The 25,838-nt window shown below is 48.7% G+C and overlaps 1 protein-coding gene and 2 non-coding genes across 14 annotated transcripts; all 3 read right to left on the bottom strand.

Annotated features, from left to right (window-relative positions):
* Nucleotides 1–8,217: 8,217 nt before the first annotated feature.
* Pabpc4 (poly(A) binding protein, cytoplasmic 4) lies at nt 8,218–24,840 on the bottom strand. Of its 12 annotated transcripts, none has more exons than NM_130881.3 (15): nt 23,336–24,232; nt 20,270–20,463; nt 18,069–18,184; nt 16,805–16,944; nt 16,178–16,272; nt 15,273–15,410; nt 14,184–14,279; nt 12,299–12,571; nt 12,063–12,150; nt 11,822–11,941; nt 11,307–11,393; nt 11,086–11,213; nt 9,371–9,464; nt 9,050–9,282; nt 8,218–8,630 (listed from the first exon to the last, which is right to left on the bottom strand). In NM_130881.3, exons 1-14 carry the CDS (start codon nt 23,526–23,528, stop codon nt 9,062–9,064), a joined length of 1,983 nt encoding a protein of 660 aa, NP_570951.2. In that variant the 5' UTR covers nt 23,529–24,232; the 3' UTR covers nt 8,218–8,630; nt 9,050–9,061. The 12 variants fall into 12 exon arrangements, with proteins under 12 accessions (NP_570951.2, NP_001343306.1, NP_683717.1 ...); XM_030253446.1 differs by having other exon boundaries at nt 8,311–8,630; nt 9,092–9,282; nt 17,930–18,184; nt 23,336–24,840; XM_006503024.3 differs by having other exon boundaries at nt 8,311–8,630; nt 11,870–11,941; nt 17,930–18,184; nt 23,336–24,840.
* Gm22154 lies at nt 13,861–13,991 on the bottom strand. The gene has a single exon (XR_003955484.1). It is a non-coding gene; the product is annotated as a small nucleolar RNA SNORA55 (small nucleolar RNA).
* On the bottom strand, nt 15,669–15,799 carry Gm25788. The gene has a single exon (XR_003955483.1). It is a non-coding gene; the product is annotated as a small nucleolar RNA SNORA55 (small nucleolar RNA).
* Nucleotides 24,841–25,838: the final 998 nt, after the last annotated feature.

Raw genomic sequence — 25,838 nt, 5'->3', positions numbered from 1 at the left:
CCGGGAAGAACTGGAAGCCACGGGTGCCTGGGCCAAGTTGGCCTTCGAGGGGCTTGGGGGAAACGAACATGGGCTCCCTGCACTCTGCTCCCAGCCCTTGAAGTGTGTCAGTGCAAACTGTCTACAGCAGCTGAAGGTTGGCTCAGCCTCTGGGGTGCATTAGCCTCATAGATGTGGTAGCTGGTCCTTCCTCACGGGTGAACCAGGTTAATGAGGGTTCTTTTGATCTTTTAACACTGGCTTCTCTTCTCATTTATTTAGCAAAATACTAGCTGTGTGGTAATGAGAACTCCTGTCGAGGTCCCACCCCTGGGGGAACTCATAACCTAGTGGGAACGAGTGGCCCCAGTGATGATTGTAGAGAGCCTGCGGTTTTCTCACCGCAAGCATGAGGACTGGAGTTTGAGTGCCCAGCACCCATGCCTGTAGCCTCAGCACTGGGGGACGGGGAGATGGGCAGCTCCAAGAGATTGCTGCCCAGGCAGCCTGGCTGAAACGTTGAGCTTCCAGTTCAGTGAGAGACGCCGCCCAAGACACCAGCCGTCCTTCTCTGGCTCAGGAAGCTGGGGGCGGGGGGGGGGGGGTCAGACTATGAGACCATTCTCAGCTACATAGTGAGTTTGAAACCAGCCTGTGCTACATAAGACTGTCTCAACAACCAAAAGAAAGTGAATTTAAGATGTGGAAGTCTGGCCAGATGGCCCAGAGGATAAAAACACTTGCTGAACAAGCCTGGCGACCTGAGTACTATGCTGGCACCCATATAAAGGTGACAGGAAAGAACCAACTCCAGAGTTGTGCTCTGACCTCCACATAGGCATCATGACACATCACACACACACACACACACACACACACACACACACTTGTATGCAATTCTGCTCTAATTGGAGACAGAAAGAGTACCTTGGAGGATTGTGTGGTAAGGGTGGGAGGGTGGAGAGCCAGCTGGGCCCAGATGAATGCCAAGAAAGAGCCCCAGGACCCTGGGCAGCATGCTGGCTGGCTAGGAGGTAGTGTCTACTAAACAGGAAGTGGGAAGGAAGTATGGAGGAGGACTGGGGTGGCTTTGATCTGAGACGTCTAAAGGGCCTGTGTAGGAGCCACTGAACACCACAGGCAGACAGACAGCTGGACAAGTGCAGGAAAGCATAGCGCCATCAGATGGAAGACTCACTGAGAGACAAGTTCAACATAGAAGTGGGACAACGTAGAAGTTATGGGACAGGACAGAGGCTCTCAGCAGAGTAGTACTGCCATCTAGAGGCTACTTGGAAAACTGCAAGTATATCATAATCTGGCCTAACTACAAAGCTTGACCTTGCCTTAAAAACCAGTCAACCAGCCAGTGGATTTCTGAGTTCGAGGCCAGTCTGGTCTACAGAGTGAGTTCCAGGACAGCCAGGGCTACACAGAGAAACCCTGTCTCGAAAACCAAAACAAACAAACAAATAAATAAATAAACCAGTCAACCAAAAAACAAAACCAGGAATGGAGGCAGATAATTATAGCCCCAGAAATTAGGAGATAGAGGTGGGATAATCAGGAGTTCAAGGTTATTCTCTGTTTCAGAGTGAGTTTCCAACCAGCCTGGGCTATATAAAATCATGTCTCAAACAAACAAACAAACAAACAAACAAAAACAATAGCTAGGGGGCGATACCCTTAATCTCAGCACTTTGCAGACAGATCTCTGTGAGTTCAAGGCCATCCTAGTCTACATCCAGAGATACACAGTAGGTCTTAAAAAATGATAACAAAATTTAATTACAAGCTGGTGGTAGCTCACAACTTTAATCTCAGCACTTGAGAGGCAGAGGCAGACAGATCTCTGAGTTTGAGGCCAGCCTGATCTACAGAGTGAATTCTAGGATAGTCAGGCTACACAGAGAAACCCTATCTCAAAACAACCAAATCAAAAAAAAAAGTTTTATTGGGCTGGAGAGATGACTCAGCAGTTAAGAGCACTGGCTGCTCTTCTGGAGGTCCAGAGTTCAGTTCCCAGCAACCACTATGATGTACTCATACACATAAAATAAATAAAATATTAAAAAAAAACTTTTAAAAATCCTGTTTTTAATGTAATAAAACTTTTTTTAAAAAAAGATTTATCTACTTATTTATGTATGTGATTACACTGTTGCTGTCTTCAGACACACCAGAAGAGGGCATTGGATCCCCATTACAGATGGTTGTGAGCCACCATGTAGTTGCTGGGAATTGAACTCAGGACCTCTGGAAGAGCAGACAGTGCTCTTAACCACTGAGCCATCTCTCCAGTCCCTAAAAACAAGTCTTTACACAGCAAAAGTACATTATAAACAAAGTAAAATAAAAACTACAGCCTGATAAACCAAGAGAAATATCTGTATGCCTCAGATATCACACAATATTTAATACACAAAGACACACAGGATCTAGGATTAAACATTTAGCTCCGTTGGTGGTGCATCTGTGTATACAGCATGCCTGGTGGCTTTAGTGCCCAGCTCCAACATGGGCACTAAACTGTTAAGCTGGAAAGGGGCTGGAGAGATGGGTCAGCAGGTAAGAGCATATAACGTTCTTGCTGAGGATTGAGTTTGATTCTCAGTACCCATATCAGATGGCTCAGAACCACCTGTAACCCCAGTGGTGCTGGGATTGGATACCACTGGCCTGTGGAGGCATCTGCACTCACTTGCTTACACACACAAACACACACACACACACACACACACAGTATCAAATAAAATAAAAAGTTTTAAATGCTTTAAAGATGGTGGTGGCACACTGCCGTAGGTAGGGTTTTATTACTGTGAAGAGACACCATGACCAAGGCAGCTCATAAAAAGGAAAACAATTCTTTGGGACTGGCTTATAGATCCATTATCATCATGGCTGGAAGCATGGCAGCATGCAGGCAGATGTGGTGCTGGAGGAGACACTGGACTCTACACTGGGCAGAGCTTGAGCATAGGAGACTGCAAAGCCCTCCCCCACAGTGACACACTTCCTCCAAGGCCATACCTACTCTAACAAGGCCATGGCTCCTAATAGTGCCACTCCCCATGGGCATTCAAATACATGAGTCTTTGGGGGTCAAACCTGTTCAAACCACCACATATACCTAAAATACTTGAGAGGCTGGGGCAGGAGGATTCCTGCTAGTTTGGGACCAATTAATCTACACAGTGAGTACCAAAAGCAGAGTAAAGTTATAGCATGTAACCCCAGCTCCAGAGGCGCGGACGCCCTCTTCTGGCCTCCTCGGCACCCACACTCACTAACATGTATACACACAGCACAGATAACTAAAAATAAATCTTTTTGTTTGAGATAGGGTCTATGTATCCCTGGCTGACTTGGAACTCACTATGTAGACCAAACTGGTCTCAAAATGAGATCCACCTGCCTCTTCCTCTAGATGCTGGGATTAAAAGCATGGACCACTATAGCCTGTGTCTTTGCAGTAATTTGATCCAGTAATTCTAATTCTAGGAATTTACCCTGAAGACTGCTGTAGGATGTGTTATGACCTCCCTCTGATTTATTATCAAATCAGCTGCAAGAGTCAATCACCTTCAATCTGGAGCGGACTTGGAAGATCATTTCAAGGCCACCCTCATGAAGATTAACTCTCTCTCTCTCTCTCTCTCTCTCACACACACACACACACACACACACACACACACACACACCATTTGTATGCAATTCTGCCCTAATTGCATGTGGCTTGTGGACTCAGGGTCTCAGGAGTTGGGGAGCTTGGGAAAAGTGGTTATCAGAGGGGAGGGGGACACTCCACCTCTATGGCTGTGGGGAAACCATCCATTCTTGTTATGTTCTCTCTTGCAGCTGTCTGAGGCCACCTCATGTCAGTAATGCATCACCTATGCCCTGTAAGGAAGCCTGATAAACTCACTGGGTGACAGCTAGAATCCTATGTCCAGCTGGTATCAGGAGCTTCTCGGGGGAGTTCTGGCTAAATATACCTCTAAATGTGCGTTGTTAGAACAGCCACTGCCTGCAAGGCCATGCACAGGGCCCTGGGTGAATCGGTGATAGTCAGTCTACCCATGGACTAGGAAAGGGCAAGGAAGCCAAGACCTGATGCTGACTGAATTCCAGAAGCCGCTACACGAAAGAACAAAAGTTCAAAAAGAATATCTGTATCTGAAAAGAACAAAACCAAACCTAAGGATTTGCCAGGATCGGTTAATACGGTTTGCATGGTTGTGGGGGGAATCTTTAGGTTATGAGGACTCCGCCATACTGAGTCGCCTTTGAAGGTGACGCCTGCCCCTGGTTCTGCCTATCGGGTGCTCCTGCACCATGAGCATGCCTTCCCTGCGGTGAGAAACAGAGATCCCTTCCTCCTGAGTCGCTCCTGTCCTGGACTTTATTCCAGTGATGAAAAGCATAAAGAAACCAGGCAGGCCTACCATGAGCTGGAGGGGGTGAGAAGCAGAAGCAATTTCACTGTAGAATTCCTGGCGTGGTTTTCAATCTTTAGTGTGCGGACAGGTGTTTTTGTTTTGCCTGCATGTATGTCTACCTACCACTTGTGTTATTGGTGCCCACAGAGGTCAGAAGGTATTAGATACCCTAGAAGTGAAATGACAGAATGTGTGAGCCACCATGTGGGTGATGGGAATCAAATCCATGCCCTCTGATGCAACGAGTGCTCTTAACCACCGAGTCAGCTCTCTAGCCTGGTTTTACAGTAGGTGGAAGGTAGTCTTTATTTAAAAAAAGAAAAAAAGTGGTAGCAAGTGCTTTTAATCTTAGTACTCAGGATCTGTGAGTTCGAGGCCAGCCTGATCTACAAAGTGAGTTCTGAGACAGCCAAGGCTACACGGAGAAATCCTGTCTTGAAAAACCAACAATAAGTAAATAAATAAGATGGGCAGTGTCACACACCTTTAATCCCAGCACTCAGGAGGCAGCGCCTTCCGGGTCAGGGTCAGGCTTTCCTATGGATCACAAGTTCCATACAGCCACGGCTACCGGATGAGACGCTCTCACTATTATTAATAACAAGACTGAAAGGCAAGCATAATGATGTAGGCCTTGTGATCTCAGCATCAGACAGGCTGAGGCAGGAGAATCACTTTTTTTTTTTTTTCTTTTTTTTTTTCCGACAGGGTTTCTCTGTGTAGTCCTGGCTGTCCTGGAACTCACTCTGTAGACCAGGCTGGCCTCAAACTCAGAAATCCGCCTGCCTCTGCCTCCCGAGTGCTGGAATTAAAGGCACACGCCCCCGGCTAAGGCAGGAGAATCTTAAGTTTCAGGTTACAACAGTGAGACCCTGTGAGGGGGAAAAATAATCTCAAAAATGAAGCCTGATAACTTTGCCCTACCAAGTGACAGCAGATATTTCTGAGTCCACTCCATGTACTGCCTCAAGGGACGCACTCTGGTCAAGTCAGCTTGACAGGCTGTGAGGCCTGGAAGCGCTCATGAGGCAAAGAGTTTCACGGAAGCTCACCTCCTGGAGTTTTGGCGTTCTTATTAACCCATATACTCATACCCTATTCCCGAGTTAGTCTGGTGTATGGATCCACGTGCTCTCTTTTAGTATTATCTTATTATAAGTGCCTTTTAAGATTGAATTCTGACATAGCTAAGCCTTCACCAGTGTTCCAACGTCCTAGAAAGTCCTTGAGCTGAGCATGGGCTTGGAATTCAGGAAGAATGTTGCCTGTTCAGTGACATTCAGAATAGCCTCTGGTACTACACTATCACTTAGAATAAAAGCCAAGTCATATACAGGAATTTACAATGGTTTAGGAAGTAGATTGGGCTGTGGCTTTAGAGTATTGCATTATTCATGAGATGGTTAGCTAGAACGGAACTCCCTAACTAGAACCATGACTTGGGTGTGGAAGCCCTTGCCCTAGGAGTGTAAAGACCTCACACCTGGCTTCTAAGACTACAGCTGACCTTAGATAGAGCTGACTTTGTCTCAGTTGTTTTATTGCCCAGTTCCGGCCAGTCTTTGTGTTTACATTCCTCTGTTTTGTGTAAGAGTCATTAAGCATCCGGTAAAAAATTTAAAATTCTTAAATTTAAGAATTTAAGAGTAAATGGGGCATTTACTGTTTCCTTTCGACTGGTGCTGAGTGGAAAATAATCTTATTCCCTTATGTACATGTACTAGCTACACAAACGTGTATCCAAAAAGCCCGATTACCCATAGGTATAGGAAGGAAATTATATGCCTAAGAGTTGAATGTCAGCAAAGCAAGAAAATGCTGATCAGAGACAAGAGGAAACACTGGGTCAGAGTATTCGAGTGTTCTCTGGGGGAAACTCAGTAGTTAGACCAGCTGCTACAAGGCCCGAAGACAGATCTCAGTCCTAAGCTTCCGGGAGTCACAGTGACTCAACTGCACTGTACAGTACTGCACAGTACCCAAATGCAGAGCTGGGGCAAACTGAACACAACCAAACTCAGGCAGGCTCAGGGAGACTCACCTGCCCACTGCCAGGTTTAAAGACTAAGGGGCCACATGCAAATGACATAAGCCTTAGAAGCTGGGGAAGAAACAGCCTCCCCTGCAGGCTCCAAGAGGACAGTCCTACAACACTGCAATCTTTTTGCTCAGTAAAACCTACTTTGCAGAAATGCAACCAAACCTCTGATGACCTTTTTTTAAAAAAAGATTTTATGTTGAGTACACAGCAGCTGTACAGATAGCTATGAGCCTTCATGTGGTGGTTGGGAATTGAATTTTTAGGACCTCTGCTTGCTCTGGTCAAACCTGCTTGCTCAGTCCCTGCTCACTCCAGCCCAAAGATTTATTATACATAAGTACACTGTAGCTGACTTCAGATGCACCAGAAGAGGGCGTCAGATCTCATTACAGATGGTTGTGAGCCACCACGTGGCTGCTGGGATTTGAGCTCAGGACCTTCTGAAGAGCAGTCAGTGAGCCATCTCGCCAGCCCCTTCTGATAACCTTTTAAAAGCACCCCCACCCGCCACATCCCTGCCAAGCCTGTAGCCTACCGATCACTTGTGTGGTCTCTGAGTGACAGAGGTCAAAGATCAGGTGATTTTCCTCTATCAACCCCCATCTTTAAGATATAACTGTAGCTGTGTACGTTCACAAGTGAAGGTGCCCAAGGAGGGGCAGAGGTCTGAGAACCCCTGGAGTTAAGATGGTTTTAAGCCTCAATGTGTCCAGAAATATTAAGACTGGCTAGAAACTCAGGAGCAGATTGTTTCTCCAGAGATCAGAGTCAGAATCCTCAATTGCCTCTAATTCCAGCTCCTGCAGTCTTTGGACCCAAGAGTATCCACATGGACACTTTTTTCCGAGACAGGGTTTCTCTATATAGCTCTGGCTGTCCTGCAACTCACTTTGTAGACCAGGCTGGCCTTGAACTCAGAAATCTGCCTGCCTCTGCCTCCCGAGTGCTGGGATTTAAAGGCTTGTGCCACCATGCCTGGCTACATGGACACTTTTTAAAAACCCCCAAAACCTTACAGTTTGGGCTTTTGGACCTGTTACTTAAAAGGAGACCAATTCTTATGGGAAACTACCCATAGCCCTAAGGCAGGCTTGGCTGGAAGATAGGAAGGCAGCTGACCGTGGCCAGCACTTGGGACTCTGATATCATGGGACTCCTGAGCATTTCCCCAGAGCAGAAGCCTTGCTGCAGAAACTGGCCAACTGCACGCTGACGTAAGCAGGAGGCAACCGAACTTTACTCCAGTGAAGAGGACGGAGGCTTTGGCCAATGGGCTAGCAAATCCTACCCTGTCCCTAGGGTTTGCAGCGACCCCACAGATCCTGGACTTTCCTGGTGTTAGCATTCTACATTCAAGTATAAAGATTCTGCCATGGTATGCAGAGCGCATTCTAGGACAACTCAATTCACAGTTCACTCTTTTCATGCTTGGGTTGGGTTGGCTCCAAACTCACTGGGCATTACTGCCCTGTAATTCCTGGTCATTCTGACTCCAGCTGGGATCACAGATGCTGGCCAGGAGCCCAGGGGCTTGGTACATGCCAGGCAAGCTCCACCCCAACCCATTTAAATTACCACATGCTTGCTAGCCCAATTACATCCTAAAAATAAAGAAAAGTAGCCGGGCGTGGTGGAGCACGCCTTTAATCCCAGCACTTGGGAGGCAGAGGCAGGCAGATTTCTGAGTTCGAGGCCAGCCTGGTCTACAGAATGAGTAGTTCCAGGACAGCCAAGGCTACACAGAGAAACCCTGTCTCAAAAAACCAAAAGGGAAAGTAAATTTATTTAATATATGCAGAGCCCAACAGTTCTAGCAAAAGCCCAAGATTGTAACATAAAACTGGCATCAAATTCAGCCATATTTATGGAGATTTTATTTCCTTTATTTGAGAAACTTAAGTCTTGGGTACATCAAAACCAATTTCTGGGATGAGGGAAAAAAAAAACCAGAACCCATAATAGAAAAAAAAAAGTTATCATCTGGGTCACAACAGAACCCAGAGAATATATTCTTATAATTGAAAAACTTATAGGTGCTTCATAATTGACCTTCTGATACAAAATGACCTATTGAATTTGCAACTTGGTTCTTGGTGTGGAGGTCCACAGACAAACTAGGATGTCTTCAGACCTTAGCTGGATGCCATGAGGGGTTATTTGGCTTTCGACTCCTAGAAAAGAGAAGTGCCAACACAAATAAGCAAGCCTGTTTGTTAAAGAGACCTCTCTGCTCGTCAGCACCAGCTGCTCCCAGCCGGCTGCAACTCATCGCCTTCTCCTTTCCCCTATCAAGAGTCCCAGTTCACTCTCTCCTAAACCTTGCAGGGGCCACAGCTCAGACATCACTACAGTGATCTCTTCAACAAGACTGTAATAAATACCAACACCCCTCTCTGCACACTGCACTCACAGCTAGGCAGTGGACACAACCTCAGGCCAAGCTAGAAAGGTCCCTGGCCCACATGGGCAGCTGGGATTGCAGATCCTGTTTTATTATATATATACCCCCTCACCCCCAACAGCCTGGAACATATGGTAAGGCCCTATCTGAAAAACCAAAGGGGGCAGAAAACACGAACTGTCAACATACTTTTTTTCTTGTCTAAGAGGTAGCAGCAGCAACAGTGCCCACCTTCTGGGCAGCTTCTTTCTTGGCATGGTGAGCCTGCAGGACTGCCACCGCTTCATCTACCTTGGAGCGGAGGGACTCGGGGGACTCCAGCATGTGCAGCAGCTCAGAGTTGTCGATTTCCAGCAGCATCCCGGTGATTTTCCCAGCCAGGTTTGAATGCATTGTTTGGATAAGCGGGAACAGACGCTCCCCTATGGGCGGAACGGTTGCGGTCACCACAGCGCCTAAGCCCAGTGAGCACTGGCATCCGGGCTCTCTTCTGCAAGCAGGCGAACTTACCCAGCATCTGCTTCTGCTCCTGGGGGGGCGCTGCAGCAAGCATGGAGGCAGTCAGGGGCTCCTGACCCTGGACGTGGACTGCAGGCTGGGGGGCCTGTGAACCAGCATAGGCAGTAGGGTTAGTACTAAGGAGACCATGTGAAAAAGGAGGCAGCCGCAGTCCTGTCTCTGGGGAACAAGGTGAGGATAGAACGCTATGCAGCCTAAAACTACTGTGCATGGAAAGGGGAAGCCAAAAGGTCCTGACCAAGCAAACCTGCTTCACAATGCAAGGCCCTGCGGTAAAAACAAGGCCACAGGAGACATAATGTGTGCTTTTCATGTAGTCTTGGCCGGCCTTGAATTCTTGATTCCTGTGCCAAGCAAGGGCTAGGACTACAAGCACGTGCCAGTTCACAGATGTCTGTACATGCAGCCCTCTCTTCAATCTTTCCCTTACGTTATTTTCAGTATGTGTGGCGCCAGGAGCCACGGTGAGTAAACACGCCTCATTAGCTCCATTTCAGTTTTCTGTGTTTTTTTTCTCCTAACTAACCTAGGGTGGCCTTGAACTCAGTAGGTATCGAAGTGCTGACCTTCAACTCCTAACCTTGTCTACCACCCCAGCACCAGGAGTCTATGATATGCCAAATATCCTGGCTAAATTTAACTTTTCTACAGGACTGTGGCTTGGTGCAGGTGTTTTTAATAGATTAGCAGTTACTAGAGGATCACTAATAATCAACAGTGGTGTTGTGAGAGCCCTTACAGGTGAAGTAGTACCCGCTTCTAAGAAAAATCCTGGCTTGAGAGAATGTAGAGAAAGACAAGCAATGATTCACAAGGCAGCTTATGCTGAAGCAGCCTGGGCAAGGCCCAGTCAAGCAAACAGCTCCATGTTCTGAAACAACTGCTTGTGCTTTGGCCCACAGCTAAGGCTACATAAGCTCCAAACACTGTGTGAAGCTTTCTTTTGGGTGCTTGTGTATATCTGACTATGTAGGGGAGGTCAACCTTGGGGCTTGTTCCCCACGCATCACCCCACTAATCTTTCTTAACAGAGTAAAAGTCCCTGGTCTGGAATCTGCCCAGTGGGCGAGGCTGGCCAGAGAGCATGACTCAAGGGACCCCCAATACTGATATTAAAGATGTTCCACACTGCCCAGCCTTTCTGTACTGTATGTGTGTGCATGTGGCACGTGCACAGGTGTAGCCCAGAGACGGTAGGTAGTGTCCTTCCTCTAACACTTCAGGCTCCACTGGCTAGCCTGTAAATCCAAGGCTCTATCTCTGAGCCCACAGTGCCGGCTCTGACATGTGTGCTTACAGACACTGCACTGTAGCCACTGCCCACTTCCCCAGCCCTTTTGATACGGGTTCTGGGGATCCAAGTCTGAGCTTGAGCCAACTGAGCCAGTCCCTAGCCCTGAAGCTGAGTCTTAAGACACGTTAGAGATTACCAACTGCCTGCAAAACAACCAAAGGATCAACTAACTAGGTCACTGGGTGTGAGGGTAACCCAGAGGCCCAGACAGAGGAGAAGCAGCCGCTGCTTCCTGATATTTCTGAACTGCTACCAATCAGGCGGCTTTCAAGCCTGTTGCTCTCAGGGTCAGTGCCTGAATCAGCACAGCAGGCAGTTAACACCTGTTAAGAGGAATCAAAACAAGGCATCTTTAAAACCGAGCAGAAATAGGACAGATGCCTTCACAGTTCACAGCTCTGGCGCGCCTCACCTGCAGCGGCTGGATGGCAGGGTGTGGGCTGCGGACACTGGAGGCGTACTTGTATGGAGCCACAGCCCTGGGAGCGGCGGCAGCAACTGCGGCCCGAGGTGCAAGGTTTGGCACGGCTGTAGGGACGCCTTGTGGAGAGAACAGGGTCATTAAGGCATGTCAGCCTGGGCAAGGGCCCGTCAAATCCCAGCTTTCCCCCTTCTGTGTGCATCCAATACCACCTCCAGACTGGCAGCTGTCAGTCAGCCCTTGCTGGGCGGCACCAGCCCCACCAAAGTCCATAGCCAAGCGGTCCGGGCACTCAGACCCTACAACAGACCAGCAAACACACATCAGTGTTGGCAGCAGATGCCCAACTGGCCACGTCCCATGGAAGAATTCCAACACACGATCTCACACATGTCCCCTCACAGGGTCAAAGGGCACCATAGAGAAGGCTTTGCACATTTAGAATGACACACTGCAAAGATTTTGTCCCCCGCCCTCAACAGCAAGTTGTCGGCCTATCTATCCAGATGTTTCCGATTGACCTTTCACATACATGACACTGATGAGCGAAACAATGTTCAAAGCGACCAGCACACCACATCAGTCACTGCTCCTGAATGAAGAACCTACTAAGCACACAGCTAAGGACTTAGGAAAAGTCCCAGACTGACCAAGCCAGTGTAGAGCTAGTCATCTGGATTTCCCCCCCCCCATCCCCGGCCATGCTCCTACAGGCCAGATTGCTCACCGACTCTCTGAGCAGTAGTAGGAAGGCCACGAGAGGCCGGAGCATTACCAGTTGGAGCCAGATGTCGAAGAGCTGGACGAGGCCCAGACTGCCGCAGGGCACTTGGCATTCCTTGGAAGCCTAGAAGAGACAAGGGCCGCTCATCACAGACAAGCCAGGATGGACCAGGAGCCGGCCGCGGGGGTGGGGGTAGCCGGTGGATCAGACTCTGGACAGGCACACACCGCTTTGTGCTACCTACCTTGAGGTCTCCCGCCTTGCTGCCAGCGTGGATTAGGCCTCATCTGTGCTAACTGGTTAGGCGTGTAATATGGGGGTCTTCCCTGAGCCTGTAGGGGGAACAACAGCACCCAAATCTTAGGAACCTGAACCCACACCCGAGTCTTATCTTCCCTCAGTTTAATTAACTCCATCCTTCTTGAACACTAGTCCCCGAAATGCCTCTACTCAGCTGCCACAATCACATAGCAGACCCACCTGCGGAACTGCAGGCACAAAATAGCCACCAGCTGCAGGCTGGAACTGATTTAAGATGGCACTGGCAGGGAGTGCTCTCATCCCCGCCACACGCTGCATGTACTGGTTGGTCAGATGAGCCTTCCGCTCTTCCTTCCTCTGGGCCAGGGCGACGTACAGAGGCTTGGAGCCCACAATGCGTCCATTCATCTCGGTGACAGCTTTGGTCGCCTCTTCAGGAGAGGAGAAACAGACAAAGCCAAACCCTTTGCTTCTCCCATCTTCTAGCATCACCTAAAAAAAGATCAGCCGCGAGGTTTGTGGTGAGGAAGGCACAGGCACTGAGAACTGAAGCAAAAAGCCAACAAAAGCCCACTGGGCTAGGTCAGCACTCAGGGAGCCGAGGCAGGAGGCTCCACTCTAGACCAGCTACAAAACACACATAAAAATGAATAATAGAGGTTTGTAGCTTTTTTTCCAAGTCAATGACTGGGATGTCATTGGGAGGCAGTTACCTGGAGGACAGAAAACCCTATTCTAATCATAACTATAGTCTTCCTAGCCCCCTGAGCCTTGGTTCCCACATTCTTTTTTTTTTTTTAAGATTTATTTATTTATTATATGTAAGTACACTGTAGCTGTCCAGAAGAGGGCGTCAGATCTCATTACAGATGGTTGTGAGCCACCATGTGGTTGCTGGGATTTGAACTCCTGACCTTCGGAAGAGCAGTAGGGTGCTCTTATCCACTGAGCCATCTCTCCAGCCCTGGTTCCCACATTCTATTAGACAACCCTGAATATATCACAGCGGTCTGTGCTTGTGGTCCTCTGCAGAGCCAGCCTTTAACGTCTTTCCCTTTACTGAAGGCTTATTTACTGTTCTCCTGTGTCTTGTATGTCTGCCCCTTTAGCTCGCCAAGGTCAGTGTGTTACCAGGTTAAGTGTTTTTTACCCATGGAACAGTGCCCTGCCATCGGCTTGAAAATGTCACCTGGACTTTGTTAATAGGGCTTTGCAGGGGAATATGCCAACAGGGCCAGTCAAGTGGGTGACAGCAAGAGGAACCAGAAGTTTTTTTTGCCAGGGCTGTCTGTCACCTCCACAGCCGTTCTGGGTTCTTTTTGCCAGCACTCCAAAAGTGATCATTTAAAACATCCATAGCAGGGCATGGTGGCACACACTTTCTTGCTAGCATCCAGGAGGCAGAGACAGGCAAGTTTTGGGCCAGCCTGGTTTACATGGTGAGCTCTAAAATAGTCAGGGCTACAAAAGTGAGACCCTGTATGAAAGACAACCAACAAAAAGCCCACACCAATACAAATGGCAACACCTTACACAGAAGACCATCAAACCCTCCCTCGCCACCCAACTGCCTTTCTTACTACCTAAAGGCCTCGTGTGTGCCTCTACCAATCAGTGAATTCTGTCAGCTCATAACCCACTACTTCTAGACACCAGCCTGTCACAGCCCCTAAGTGCCAAGGACCTACTGTAGACTATGCCCACAGAACCATGGCTGCCCAGCCAAACTTTCCTGTCAAAGGCCCACTAAATCTTTAAAAAGTCTTCATTCTCAAGAGAGGAAGTGTGGCAGAGTTGTAGAGACAGGCCCCAGGGCGGATGGAAACGACCCGTCTGGATTTCCTCTGCTGTAGTATAGCACTGTCTGTCCCCAGACCGGCACCGGGCAGCAGGCCTGGGAAAGATTTAGTGCAGAGGGCGCTTGGGGGATTGGGATACTGGCCCAAGCTCCAGTTGTGCAAGTAGATAGCATATTACAAACCTACTTCTCCAGAGCATGAGGAATATGCTAGAACACGGTACTCTCTAGACCACCAACACAATTAACACCATTAACCCAACAACAGAAAATTGTTTCCAAACCCACGCTGGCACACGCTCTTACCTTCGCGCTGGTGATTGATCCAAAGGGAGAAAACTCTCTCCTCAATTTCTCATCATCAATGGTGTCATCCAAGTTCTTAATGTAGAGATTCACCCCCTGGAGAGAGGATCACTGTTAACTACATCTCTATACACAGTCACTTCCCAAGAACAACATACTTAGGCACCTGTCAAGTTCAAAGTCTTGCCTGTAGCCAGGCAGTGCTTGGTGCACACCTTTAATCCCAGCACTCGGGAGGCAGAGGCAGGTGATTTCCAGGCCAGCTAGTGCTACACTGAGAAACCCTGTCTGGGAAAACCAAAACCAATCAAACAAAAACTCTTGCCTGTAACCCCTGTACTCAGGCAGGGGAATAGTGTTTGAGGCCAGCCTAGGCTACAGAGCAAGACCCTAACTTAAAACCACAAAACCAGAAGCTGGAGAGATGGCTCAGCAGTGAAGGGCGCTGACTGCTCTTCTGAAGCTCCTGAGTCTAATCATCTGTAACGAGATCTGGTTCCCTCTTCTGGTCTGGTGTGTGTCTGAAGACAGCCACAGTGTACTTACATATAATAGGTAAGTAAATCTTAAAAAATACAAAACCAAAAAACCTGAAGCTCCAGAGTTGGGGCCCCCACTCCTGTTTGGAGGGAAGGAGGGCTGCTGAGAGTTCCAGGTCAGCCTAAGATACAGTGATTTCCTTCAGGCCACCCTGACTTAATAGTAAAACTCAGTCTCAGAACAGAACAAAAAACTCTGCTGGATTCTGATATAAGCCGACCAAGATCAGCAACTCCTGCCCTCGAGCAATCAGAGGGATGGATGCAGACACCTTTCCTGTAAGTGCTGGACCAGCCACTCACCCCACGGGGTTCTTTAGTTGTTACTCCGAAGGGGGATCAGTTTAGGAGAATGTACTCACACAAAGAGCATCACTGTCCCTGCTCCCCCCGCTCTGTAATGATTTGGTAGGTGACAACCTTTAAACCTGACCTTTGTGGAGGCGGGGGTGGGGGTAAATATGGTTGCCCAGCCCCCACAGAAGCCTAAGATACCACAGGCACGTCAAACATTCCACATCAACACCCTCAAATCAGCAGCCCACCTCACCTGGTACCGGCTAATCCTCTCCTGCTTGAGCTGCTCAAACTTCCGCTTCAGCTCAGCCTGCCTTTCTACCTTTTTCTGTGCACGGCCTACAAATATGGCTTTCCCGCTCATTTCCTTTCCATTCATTTCTTCCACAGCCTAGAGAGAAAATATACATCTTTAATGAAGACATGTATAATGCAGAGAGACATGGTCGTCTTCTGGAGCAGAGTCCAGAACACCAAGAAAAAAACCATTTTCCCCGCTGGACTGATAATCAGCGTTGTCGGACCTCTGAAGCCTGCTACACTCCCGTGGGAAGTGGAGTTAGCATCGGAGTTACTGGCCCAGACACATCTTCTGCTCTTAGTTCCCACCCCTAGCTTCAGCATCTTCAAAATTGTCTCCATTCTCAGGGAGTGTGGCAGAGTTGTAGAGACAGGCCCCAGGGCAGATGGAAACGACCCGTCTGGATTTCCTCTGCTGTAGTATAGCACTGTCTGTCCCCAGACCGGCACCAAGCAGCAGGCCTGGGAAAGATTTAGTGCAGAGGGCGCTTGGGGTGGTGGGATGGGGGTAGTGGTGGCCCCCAAAACCCAGTATTTGCATAAATTTTATAGGCAAGGGCCTGATGATCTGGCAATGCTCAATGTTTCAGGTCCCTCTGTAAGTAGGGTAAGGGTCCAGCACACTGCCCTACCTAGTCAATAGGATTCAGTTTCCCTATCCAAGAATGGAACAACCATCTGTCCCAATCGTCCAACAGTATCCGAGGTGACACGAGTTTGCAGATACATTAACTGTGGCCCAGCATTAGTGCTGATGCTGCACACCCACCACTCCACTCCACTACCCACCACTCTAGCTGCTCTCCCATGCAATGGGTAGAGCCCACAGGCTCTTCCCAACCCTCACAGTACACTCACCTTATTGGCATCCTCGTGTTTCTCGTAACTTACAAAGCCAAAGCCTTTGGACTTCCCACTGGAGTCTCTCATCACCTTGACACTTAGGGTCTTACCTATCACCAAAGAACAGAACAGTTAGTGACGCCTCATCGACCACAGCTCAAGATGGCTTCTTGTTACTAACTCAGCTGGAGAAAAACCTCCCCAGATGGGTCTGAGGCAGAAACAGGTACTGCATCTGGTCAAAAAATCCAACCAAGTTTCTGGGGTAACCTTACAAAAAGGAAAAGGCTAAGATGAAGCCAAGAGAAAAAAGGCCTGGACTCAATATCCACCACTCTACATTTGCCCTTGTTTCTTTTTTTTTTTTTTTTTTAAAGATTTATTTATTTATTATATGTAAGTACACTGTAGCTGTCTTCAGACACTCCAGAAGAGGGCGTCAGATCTCCTTACGGATGGTTGTGAGCCACCATGTGGTTGCTGGGATTTGAACTTTGGACCTTCGGAAGAGCAGTCGGGTGCTCTTACCCACTGAGCCATCTCACCAGCCCCTGCCCTTGTTTCTTAAGTAGAACAGACTATTATCTTGAGTGGACGATGGTCAGACAAGAGTGGACAGGTGGGCTTCAGACCTCAACTTACCAAACTGGCTGAAGAGCTCTTTCAGATTCCCATCATCCACCTCTTCTCCAAAGTTTTTGATATAAACATTGGTGAATTCCTTGGCCTTGGCTCCAAGCTCCGCTTCCCGCTCTTTGCGAGACTTGAATCTACCCACGAACCTACGAGAAACCACGGATAGCGGCGGTTACTCAGGAGGAACAGAACACGATTTCCGGGGGCCCAAAGGAATGCAGATTAAAGGCTGACAGGAGAGGTTAAAACGCACGAGGACCCCGTCCACCACGAGAACAAGCTCAGATGCCCCAAGTCCCCAGCAGAAAAAAAGGAAGAGGCAGGGGCTGTCCTGCAAGGACCAGTCCCAGGGCTCCTGGTTCCGACCAGGGCCACTCCTACCACATCACACTGCCTTCGTGATGAAACCTGACGACCATGTTTTTAAAACGGTTCATTTCTGTGCATCTATGTAAATGCATAGAAAACCTCTGGAAGGACACAAGCCAAACTGTTAACAGTGGTTAGCCCAGCAGTGAGGCAGCTGCAATCGGGTGACCTCTGCCCTCCCGCTCTACCACTTGGTAACCTTAACAGGAAATTATTTCCGCACACCCGACACAGACATAAAACACAGTCTTGTCTATTCTACACCCCAGAGAACAGAAATGATTGTTGCCTGTAATAGCCAAAATGCAAAATGCCTTTTCCCACATGGCTCTGCCCCCAACCCCACAGCAGTGACAAGACCGTCATGCAGTGTCCCCAGAAAGAGGTGGACTTCATCGTAGGCCAATTAAATGGATGACAGTGAAATGTTGTTGCAGTTCGGAGGAAAAGAACTAGAGGACAATTTGGTGCCAAAAACTAGCAAGAGCCCCACGGGCAGCAATGAGTCAAAGGAAAGAAAGCTGAGTTTGTGTAGCCAATATCCAGCTCCTGGTCAGCCCAGGGCCTCTCCACTCTGCCGCTGGCCAAGACCCCTGCTCAGAGTGGGCTCAGAGCGCTCTCCTAGCCAGCCCCACTTGCCGATGCTCACAAAACCCACAGATGAATGCCTTAAGGGAGAGGCAGCAGGCAGGCCATGGCTCGGGCAGGGAGCCGACTGTGGCAAGTCAAAAGGGCTGCCGTGGCTCGGGCAGGGAGACTCACCAGCCCTGGAGTGGAGAGGTAGGAGCAGGCCACACTTGGGCCGAGAGAACCAGTAGCCGCCTTGTGTGTGCCAGTTAATACCGAGGTGGGGCCATGGCTGGCTCATGCGATGGTTGTTGCTCCAGACTGGGACACTCACACTTTACGGTCATTGAGAAGCATGCCATTCATCTTCTCGATGGCCTTGTCGGCGGCCTCTTGGGTCTCGAAGTGAACAAAAGCATAGCCCTTAGAGCCGTTCTCATCACAGACCACCTGTTGAAGGAAAGGCAGAGTGCACCTGGGTGTCACTGGCCAGGTGTACCAGCTGGGACCGAACACCTCACAGCACTCACCACCACGTACCCCGCCTTCCAAGGCTGCTACCATTAGCCTGCTTCTTATCCCACTTTACGTTTCTAGGCCAGCAAGGTGAGCCACAGGTGGTTTTCTGGATGCAGGGTTTCTCCATCAGGCTGACATCCAAGCCCCAGAAATCCTCCTGTTACTACCTCCCCAACACTGGTGCCATGCACACATGGCCCCATGGCCAGTTCTTAACATGGGTTTGAGGGATCAAACTCAGATCCTTTCCTATGTAGCAAACTTTACCTTCCTGCCCAGATTTCCTTCCTGCCCAGCCCAGGGTTTTATTTTGTTTTAAATGTTCTTTTATCTATTTAAAATAATTTAAAAAAAATCTGGCAGACTGTGGTGGCAAGCTTGTAACACCAGCCCTTGGGATAGGCAACAGCTTGATGCTCATGTGACATGAGGCCAGCCTAGAGTATAAGATCCTGCTTAAAGGTGGAAGGGGTGTTAGGGGAGGGAGGTAGATGGTTCAATGAGTAAACGTGTTTGCCTCCAAGCCTACAGCCCCAAGTTCATTCCCTGTGGTCCATACATAAGCACTTAACAAGGCTATGGGTTCAATCAGCATAGAAAACAGGAGGAAAACCAAACCCAGGAAAGATCTGGGTACAAACCAAGGTGCTCAGAAGTTTTACACACACACACACACACACACACACACACACACAGAGAGAGAGAGAGAGAGAGAGAGAGAGAGAGAGAGAGAGAGAGAGAGAGAGAGAGAGAAATTAAGTCTCAAGAGCTGAATATATAAGCAACCACCATATAAAGGTTACAGAGTACAGATCACTTCCTGGAAACAATGGGCTTCTGTCCCCACCTCCCCAGTCCCCAAATGAAAACTGTTCAAGCATCCAAAGGAAGGTAACATGAAGCACACAGAACACCTTACAAATATCTGGGGTTCATCTGGCAGACTGCTTGCCTGGAATGTAAGCCCTGGGCTCAACCCCACAAGCTGGGGATGGTGGCACACATCTGTCATCTTAGCATTTGGGAGCTAGAAGCACAAACTGAGAAGTTCAGTCAGCCTTGGTTATATGCTTGGCTAAGTCACCTGCATGGTGTCACACTTTAACCACAGCACTCAGGAGGCAGAGGCAGGCCATCTGTGTGAGTTGTAGGCTAGCCCGATCTACAGAGGTGGTTCTCGGACAACCAAGGCTACAAAGAAACCCTGTCTTGAAAACCCCAAAAAACCCCGTGGGTTACAGGGCCAGGGCTAAGATTTCCTGCAGGTTCTTCTGTGATGACTCCATTCCCAGAGTGGGATCCAGCTTAGCCGGTGAGCCAATAACAGCTACTCACGGGACTCGGGACAATCACAAATTCAAGGCCTCACTAGACACTTTGGTGAGATGTCTTAAAAGTAGAGGGCTGGGTTTGTAAAGGTCACTGGACCCCACCAGAGGCTTTATACAGCAATGGGGAAGGCATCTGTAGACAACAACCCCAATGAAATGCATTGGGTCTCTCTCTCTCTCTCTCTCTCTCTCTCACACACACACACACACACACACACACACACAGAGCAGGACACTAGTCAAGAATGTCACTAGGGATGGATTATGGGGAGCAGGCTAAGAGAAGGTAATGGAGAAATGATATTAAGACACATATGCACATATATACATGAAATACCATTATGAAACCACTACATGTCACCAAAATGCTAATAAAAACACCAAAGCCAAGCCAAAACACCCTCAGTGGTAGAACACTGGCATCAGGCCATGTGCAATCCCCAGGACTGAAAGAGAAAGAATCTGCTTCCAGAAATTTAAAAAGTTATCACATCCAATTGTCTCAAATTCTAAGGCACCCTCCCTTCGATACTATCTTGCATATACTCCAGGCTGGCCTGGAACTCCCTAGATAGCCCCTATCTCACCAGCCAAGAGAACACCACACCCAGGTACAACATTTATCTTGTTTTCAAGATGCAGTAATTCTCCTCTAGCCTGCTAACATCATTTCACCGGGGCTTACCTTACAGGACAAGATGTTTCCAAAGGCAGAGAAAGTGTCATACAGTGCCTTGTTGTCTATGGATTTGTCCAGGTTCTTGATGAAGACATTTCCCACCCCAGATTTTCTCAACGAGGGATCCCTCTGCGACCACATGATGCGGATCGGCTTTCCCTTCATCACGTCGAAGTTCATGGTGTCCAAGGCCCTCTCAGCTGTCAAAGAGGAACACACATCAATTAGGAATGCTGATCAACTAAGAGGACTGTCAGATGCCATGCCAGAAAGATTCCTGAACTACTAATCCCAAATTTAAAAAAGTATGAAGATGGCCTGCCTCGGGACACCAAGATCCTCACCATGGACTAAGCTCATGTTCAAGGGACTCTGAGGCCCACCGACTAACTAGATTCCACCCCAGTTTTTTTTTTTATTCTCATTGTTATTTTTCTAGACAGGGTCTCTCTATATAGCCCTGACTGTCCTGGAACCTATATTTAGATCAGGTTGGCCTTGAACTCACACAGTCTGCTACTGCCAGAGTTCTGGGATTAGAGGCATTGCCACCACGCCTTGCCTATTTTTATCCAAACAAAAAGTGGAAGGATAAACTGTCACACCTTTATCACCGGCCTTGAGGTACCTAGGCCTTCCAAAAGTTTAATTCTATGGACTCCTAAGAATTCAGATGCCCTTTTTTTCTAGTAGGAGGTTGGATCGCTCCTTGACAGCCCAAACAAGCCCACCTAGCACCAGACATTGGTGCCACAATGGTACACTTCACTGGTGGCAAAGATGCCCACTTTTCCTTATGTGACCAGTGACTTCACTGAAGTAATGACCTAAGCACCCTCTATGACAAGATTAAAACGGGGTCTAAGGTACGGCACAGTGACACAAGCCTAAAACCACAGCACAAGAAAGAAGTCAGCCTGGGTGAGGTGACTGCCAAAATAGTCAAACTAAACAGACAGCTGGGCATGGGGCTCTAAATTCCAGCAGTGTTGTGGAGTTAAAACATTCCATCCTGAAGAAAGCGCCTTATTAAGCAGGAAGGCAAAAACTCAAATTAGCCTTAGGAAGTTCCCGAAACTGAGCACATTCCCTAGGGCCATCCCAGCAAGAAAAGCTGTCATATCGGGCCAGTTTCCTGGAAGATGCAGACAACTGAAGCACCTGGAAAGGCCACTCTGTTCAGTGGCCTGTGCTCCAAGCTTGCCAGCTTTGTGAGCTGTCATCGTCTATGCAGGGGTGGCCTTTGGTGATGCAGCTGTCTGTAAGCAACCCCTCACCCATATCCCTGTAAGTAACCCCAATAAAGCTCATTAATTAGTTCATAAAGTTGGACCTTTGGTGGTATCTGTACTTTGGTCTGTCCTGGGCTCCCATCTGTGCTGAGTAGACCTGTGTTGCATGTTCCATTAGAAAAGTCATGTCACATGACAAGCAGAGGCAGGTGGATCTCTGAGGGCGGGCTGGTCCACACACAGTGAGCTCCAGGGCAGCCAGAGCTACATTCAAGAGTCCTTGTCTCAGGTGAGCCTTTTTCACCCTTACTTCAGAGGGACAAAGACTAGCATATGCCTAGTATCATAGGTCCAATGTGCCTGAGACCCTAGCACTGTCAAAGAGAAAAAAAAAGCGCCCTAAAGCTGCTTAACAAATTAACTCTGTGCGATCAGCCAAGGGGATCTACACCCCTTTTCCTGAAGTATGTGTGGGGAGAAGCTGTGGCCAGGCAGGGGATGACAAGGCAGATCAGGGAGAGTCAGGTAGGAGCTTGCCTAGGTAGTGGCTACAGGAGATAGTTGCAAACTAACTATCCCATCATATTAGGAGCCCATTCCAACATAATTCATGATCTATTTCAGACAGCACCAGAGTCAGCCTAGCTTGACAAATCGGGCTGTGCTTATTTATAGCAGGGAGAAGTCTTACAGAGCTATGTGTTGGCAGACACACTGACCAGTGGATTCTGCTATCTCTAAGACACAACTTCTGTTCAGAAGAGCTAAGGGACTCCATGACAACCCCCTCATATCCCTGTGGCCAATAGAAAACTAGGCTCCAAGCCCTTTAATAGTAGGTATTTCATGGCATCAACTGGACCAACTCTGGTCTCAGCTGCAACCCGGGCAGTCCGTAAGCTTCTGTCTCATGGACAGAGGTAGGGGCCTAGAGATTTTTTGCCACAAAATGGCCTTGTGTCCTGCCCCTGCCCCAGGATTTCTCTGTATAGCCCTGGCTGTCCTGGAACTCACTCTGTAGACCAGGCTGGCCTTGAACTCAGAAATCAGCCTGCCTCTGCCACCCAAGTGCTGGGATTAAAGGTGTGCGCCACCACTGCCCAGCTCCACTTGGTCCCTTTTAATGTGGAGTAGTTTACAGCCCCCGATTGCGTTTCTGGGCTTATTTTGTGGCTTGCCTGCAGCCTCCAGTGCAACCAGGATGGCAGAACATTCCCTGGCAGCCCAACTTGAGGCAGCACAAGTGAGGCAAAACTGCCCAGTACATTCCATGTGACACCTTCCTAGACTTCCTGGGTACACTCCTCTACATCCTTCGAGCTCCATGCAGTTGAGCAAGTCCCCAAAAGAGAGCCTGGTAGAAACAGCTTGACACTAGCAACTCCCCTCAAGGCAACTGGATGAAACTGCTCTCCTTGCTTTCCACTGCCCTAAAGCCATCCCAAGTCAGTCAGTTCAGGTTAGAGCCCCCAGTTTTGCAACCTACACTTTCAGGTGTCATTTCAATGCACTGAGTGCCAGACCCACTTCTACCTGAGTGGGGCTAGACACACTAGAATACCCAAGTCCCTTTATTCGGATCCCGAATTACACAAATCTCCTTGGGTTCCAACCCCTGCTCTACCCCACCCCCACCCAGTAGCCCAAGGTCATCAGGTTAGCAAGTGGTGGGAGACTGAAGCCAGGGTCATGACCACATGCCTGGCTCATTTTGCTTCCACCCAAGGCTTCTCAGGCAACATGCTGTTATGTTCCCCGGTCCTGGCAGTTTGGCCTCCGCCTTCAGGATTCCCAAGGTCCCCAGGAATCTCCCGAATGTGTGCACACCGCTACTACTCACCGTCAGCTGGCTGCTGGAAGTTGACGTAGGCATAACCCAGAGAGCGCCGGGTGATCATATCGCGACAGACCCGGATGGACAGCACAGGCCCCGCAGGGCTAAACTTTTCATACAGCATGGCTTCGGTGACGTCCGAGTGCAAATCGCCCACGTATAAGGAGGCCATGGGGTAGCTGCTGGCTGCAGCGTTCATCTCCCCACCCCCCACGACCCCGAGCCCCGCCAGGAGGACTTCTAACAAGGCCTACTGCAGGACAAAAGGGGCTCCGAGGAGCTATGGCACGCGCCGCAGCGCACAGGTGGCACCAGCGACGCCGGAGAAGGCTGGAGCAGGGAGGCTCCGAGCCGGGACCCGTGTGCGGGACGACTTGCACGGGACTGCAAAAGCCCCAAGACAAAAGGCTCTCAAAAACAATATGGCCCGCTCCTGGAGTTTGTACTCTCCAGCTGTCCTGGCTTGAGGCTTAAAAAATAAAAATTAAAGTAGGAAATCCCCTCGTAAAGGGGGCAAAAAATTTTCAAGAGGCAATCAGATGCTGCGCTCACGGCCGCCTTGGGAACACGCGTTTCGTGATAAATATAGGCCCCGGACTCCCGGCGGTTTACAGTTACAGCAGCCCAGGAAGGGGGAAACCAAATCTTTGCGGGTGCCGGCGAAGGGCAGTGCGGACACGTGGTGCGGCCAGCCGGGGCGCGGGGCTGCCACGCGGCGCAGAGGCGTGCAGGGGCGGGCCGGGCCGAGGGGGATGGCTCACCACCGGACGGACAGACAGACGCTGACGGACAGGCAGGCCGGAAGCTGTGAAAGTCACTTCCCCACGGGCTCCCAGCACAAGTCGCTGTCTGGTTCTTTTTCTTCTTTTTTTCCCTTTTGCTTTTTTTTTTCCTCTTCTTTTCTTTTCTTTTTTTTTTTTTTAAGGTTTTTGAGGCTTTTGTGTTTTTTTTAAGCTTTTTCTTTTTTCTGCTTCAGGCGTGCTGAGCCCAAACGCAACACTGATGGCTGCGACCCGGGGCGGAGAGAGGCGGCTGGAGCCGCCACCGCTCCATTTATACCCTCCCGCCCCGGGCGCTGCTGGTCGAAGGGCGCCTCGAGACCTGGGCGCAGTCGTGCCCGCCCACTCTGCCCCGGGGGCCCAAGGCGGGGCAGTCACACCAGAGTGACCTGGAGCCGCCCGCAAGGTGTCACAGCGTCCCCTTGCGTTTGGAGGACCAGCAGCACGCACCTGTATGATTCTCTTTCTGCAGTGTATGGATTGAGTCATGTCCTCCCCAAGACCCACACGCAGGTATAATGTTTAAAACATCCATGAAATGCCCAAATCTACACAAAGGGATGCTAAAGTACAGCTACTAGGTGGCCCAATACATGGTTGAGCTGAATACGTAAGACATACGAAAGTTTTAAGAACATATAACCTTGAGGTTGGATTTTGGAGGTCATTAGAAATGGTGGTGGTATCTTAGGTGATGAGACTGTTTTTGAAAAGATGAACAAATCTTGCCAAAGCTTTTATAAAACAAAACGTGACTGTCCGCTCCTGTTTTGTTCTGGTGGCACGCCTACAGCTTAGTTTGTGCAAAAGGAGAAGAGGAGAAGAAAGGTGTATTTGGGCTCATGGTTCTTGTATAAGGGAGCTATCTCTAGTGATGTCCTTACAAGGCATCTCGTGGCGACTCATGGCACAACACAAAGAGAATGCATCTGTGCATGTGAAACAATGTTTTTGTTACTATGTAAACGCTAGTTAAGAGTTTACGCTTAGATGATGAAGGGTAATCATTGACTTTTTACCCAAATGAAGGTTTCACTGACCATTTGAAGATCATGTTATCTCATGAGACTAAATATGTGGAGTTATAGCAGTATTTCCTTACTCCATAAGTGCCAGGGACCATTTTTTTTTCTATCCTTATATTCACTCAAACCAGAAATTAGCAAAAGCTAGACAGATACTCGTCTACTGGTTGAAGCAAACAATTGAGGAAATATAAGTATTTAATCAATCAATTCATTCCAATAAATGGCTAATCAGAGCTCCCCCCCCAGCAGATGCCATGGTTGCCATGGTTACCATGGTATACAAGTAAGAGTCCCTCCTTACCTCTGAGAATAATTTCTGGTGACTATATTAAATAAAGAAGCCTTGCTAGGTGTAGTGACTCACACCTTTAGTCTCAGCACTTGGGAGACCGATCCCCCCTGAGTATTTGTGACCAACCAAATGGATATTGCAAGTTCCAAGCCAGCCAGGGCTACATAGTGAGACCGGTCTTTTAAAAAAAAAAAAAAAAAAGCCGGGCGTGGTGGCGCACGCCTTTAGTCCCAGCACTCGGGAGGTAGAGGCAGGTGGATTTCTGAGCTCCAGGACAGCCAGGGCTATACAGAGAAACTCTGTCTCGAAAAACCAAAAAAAAAAAAAAAAAAAAAAAAGCCAAAAAACAACAACAACAACAAAACAAACAAAAACAAAAAACCAAAAAACCCCAAAAACCAAAAAAAAAA

Source organism: Mus musculus, chromosome 4, assembly GCF_000001635.26.
Source record: "Mus musculus strain C57BL/6J chromosome 4, GRCm38.p6 C57BL/6J".
Taxonomy (NCBI): Eukaryota; Metazoa; Chordata; class Mammalia; order Rodentia; family Muridae; genus Mus; species Mus musculus.
This window is presented reverse-complemented; position numbering and strand designations above follow the sequence as displayed.

Excerpts from the sequence above, each read along its gene's own strand:
- Pabpc4 (NM_130881.3), bottom strand. The coding sequence starts at position 23,528 with ATGAACGCTGCAGCCAGCAGCTACCCCATGGCCTCCTTATACGTGGGC. Across the intron at positions 15,411-16,177 it reads AACACGAGGATGCCAATAAG|GCTGTGGAAGAAATGAATGG; the intron begins GTGAGTGTACTG and ends TTTTCTCTCTAG. Across the intron at positions 9,283-9,370 it reads GGAGCAGAAGCAGATGCTGG|GGGAGCGTCTGTTCCCGCTT; the intron begins GTAAGTTCGCCT and ends TTCCGCCCATAG.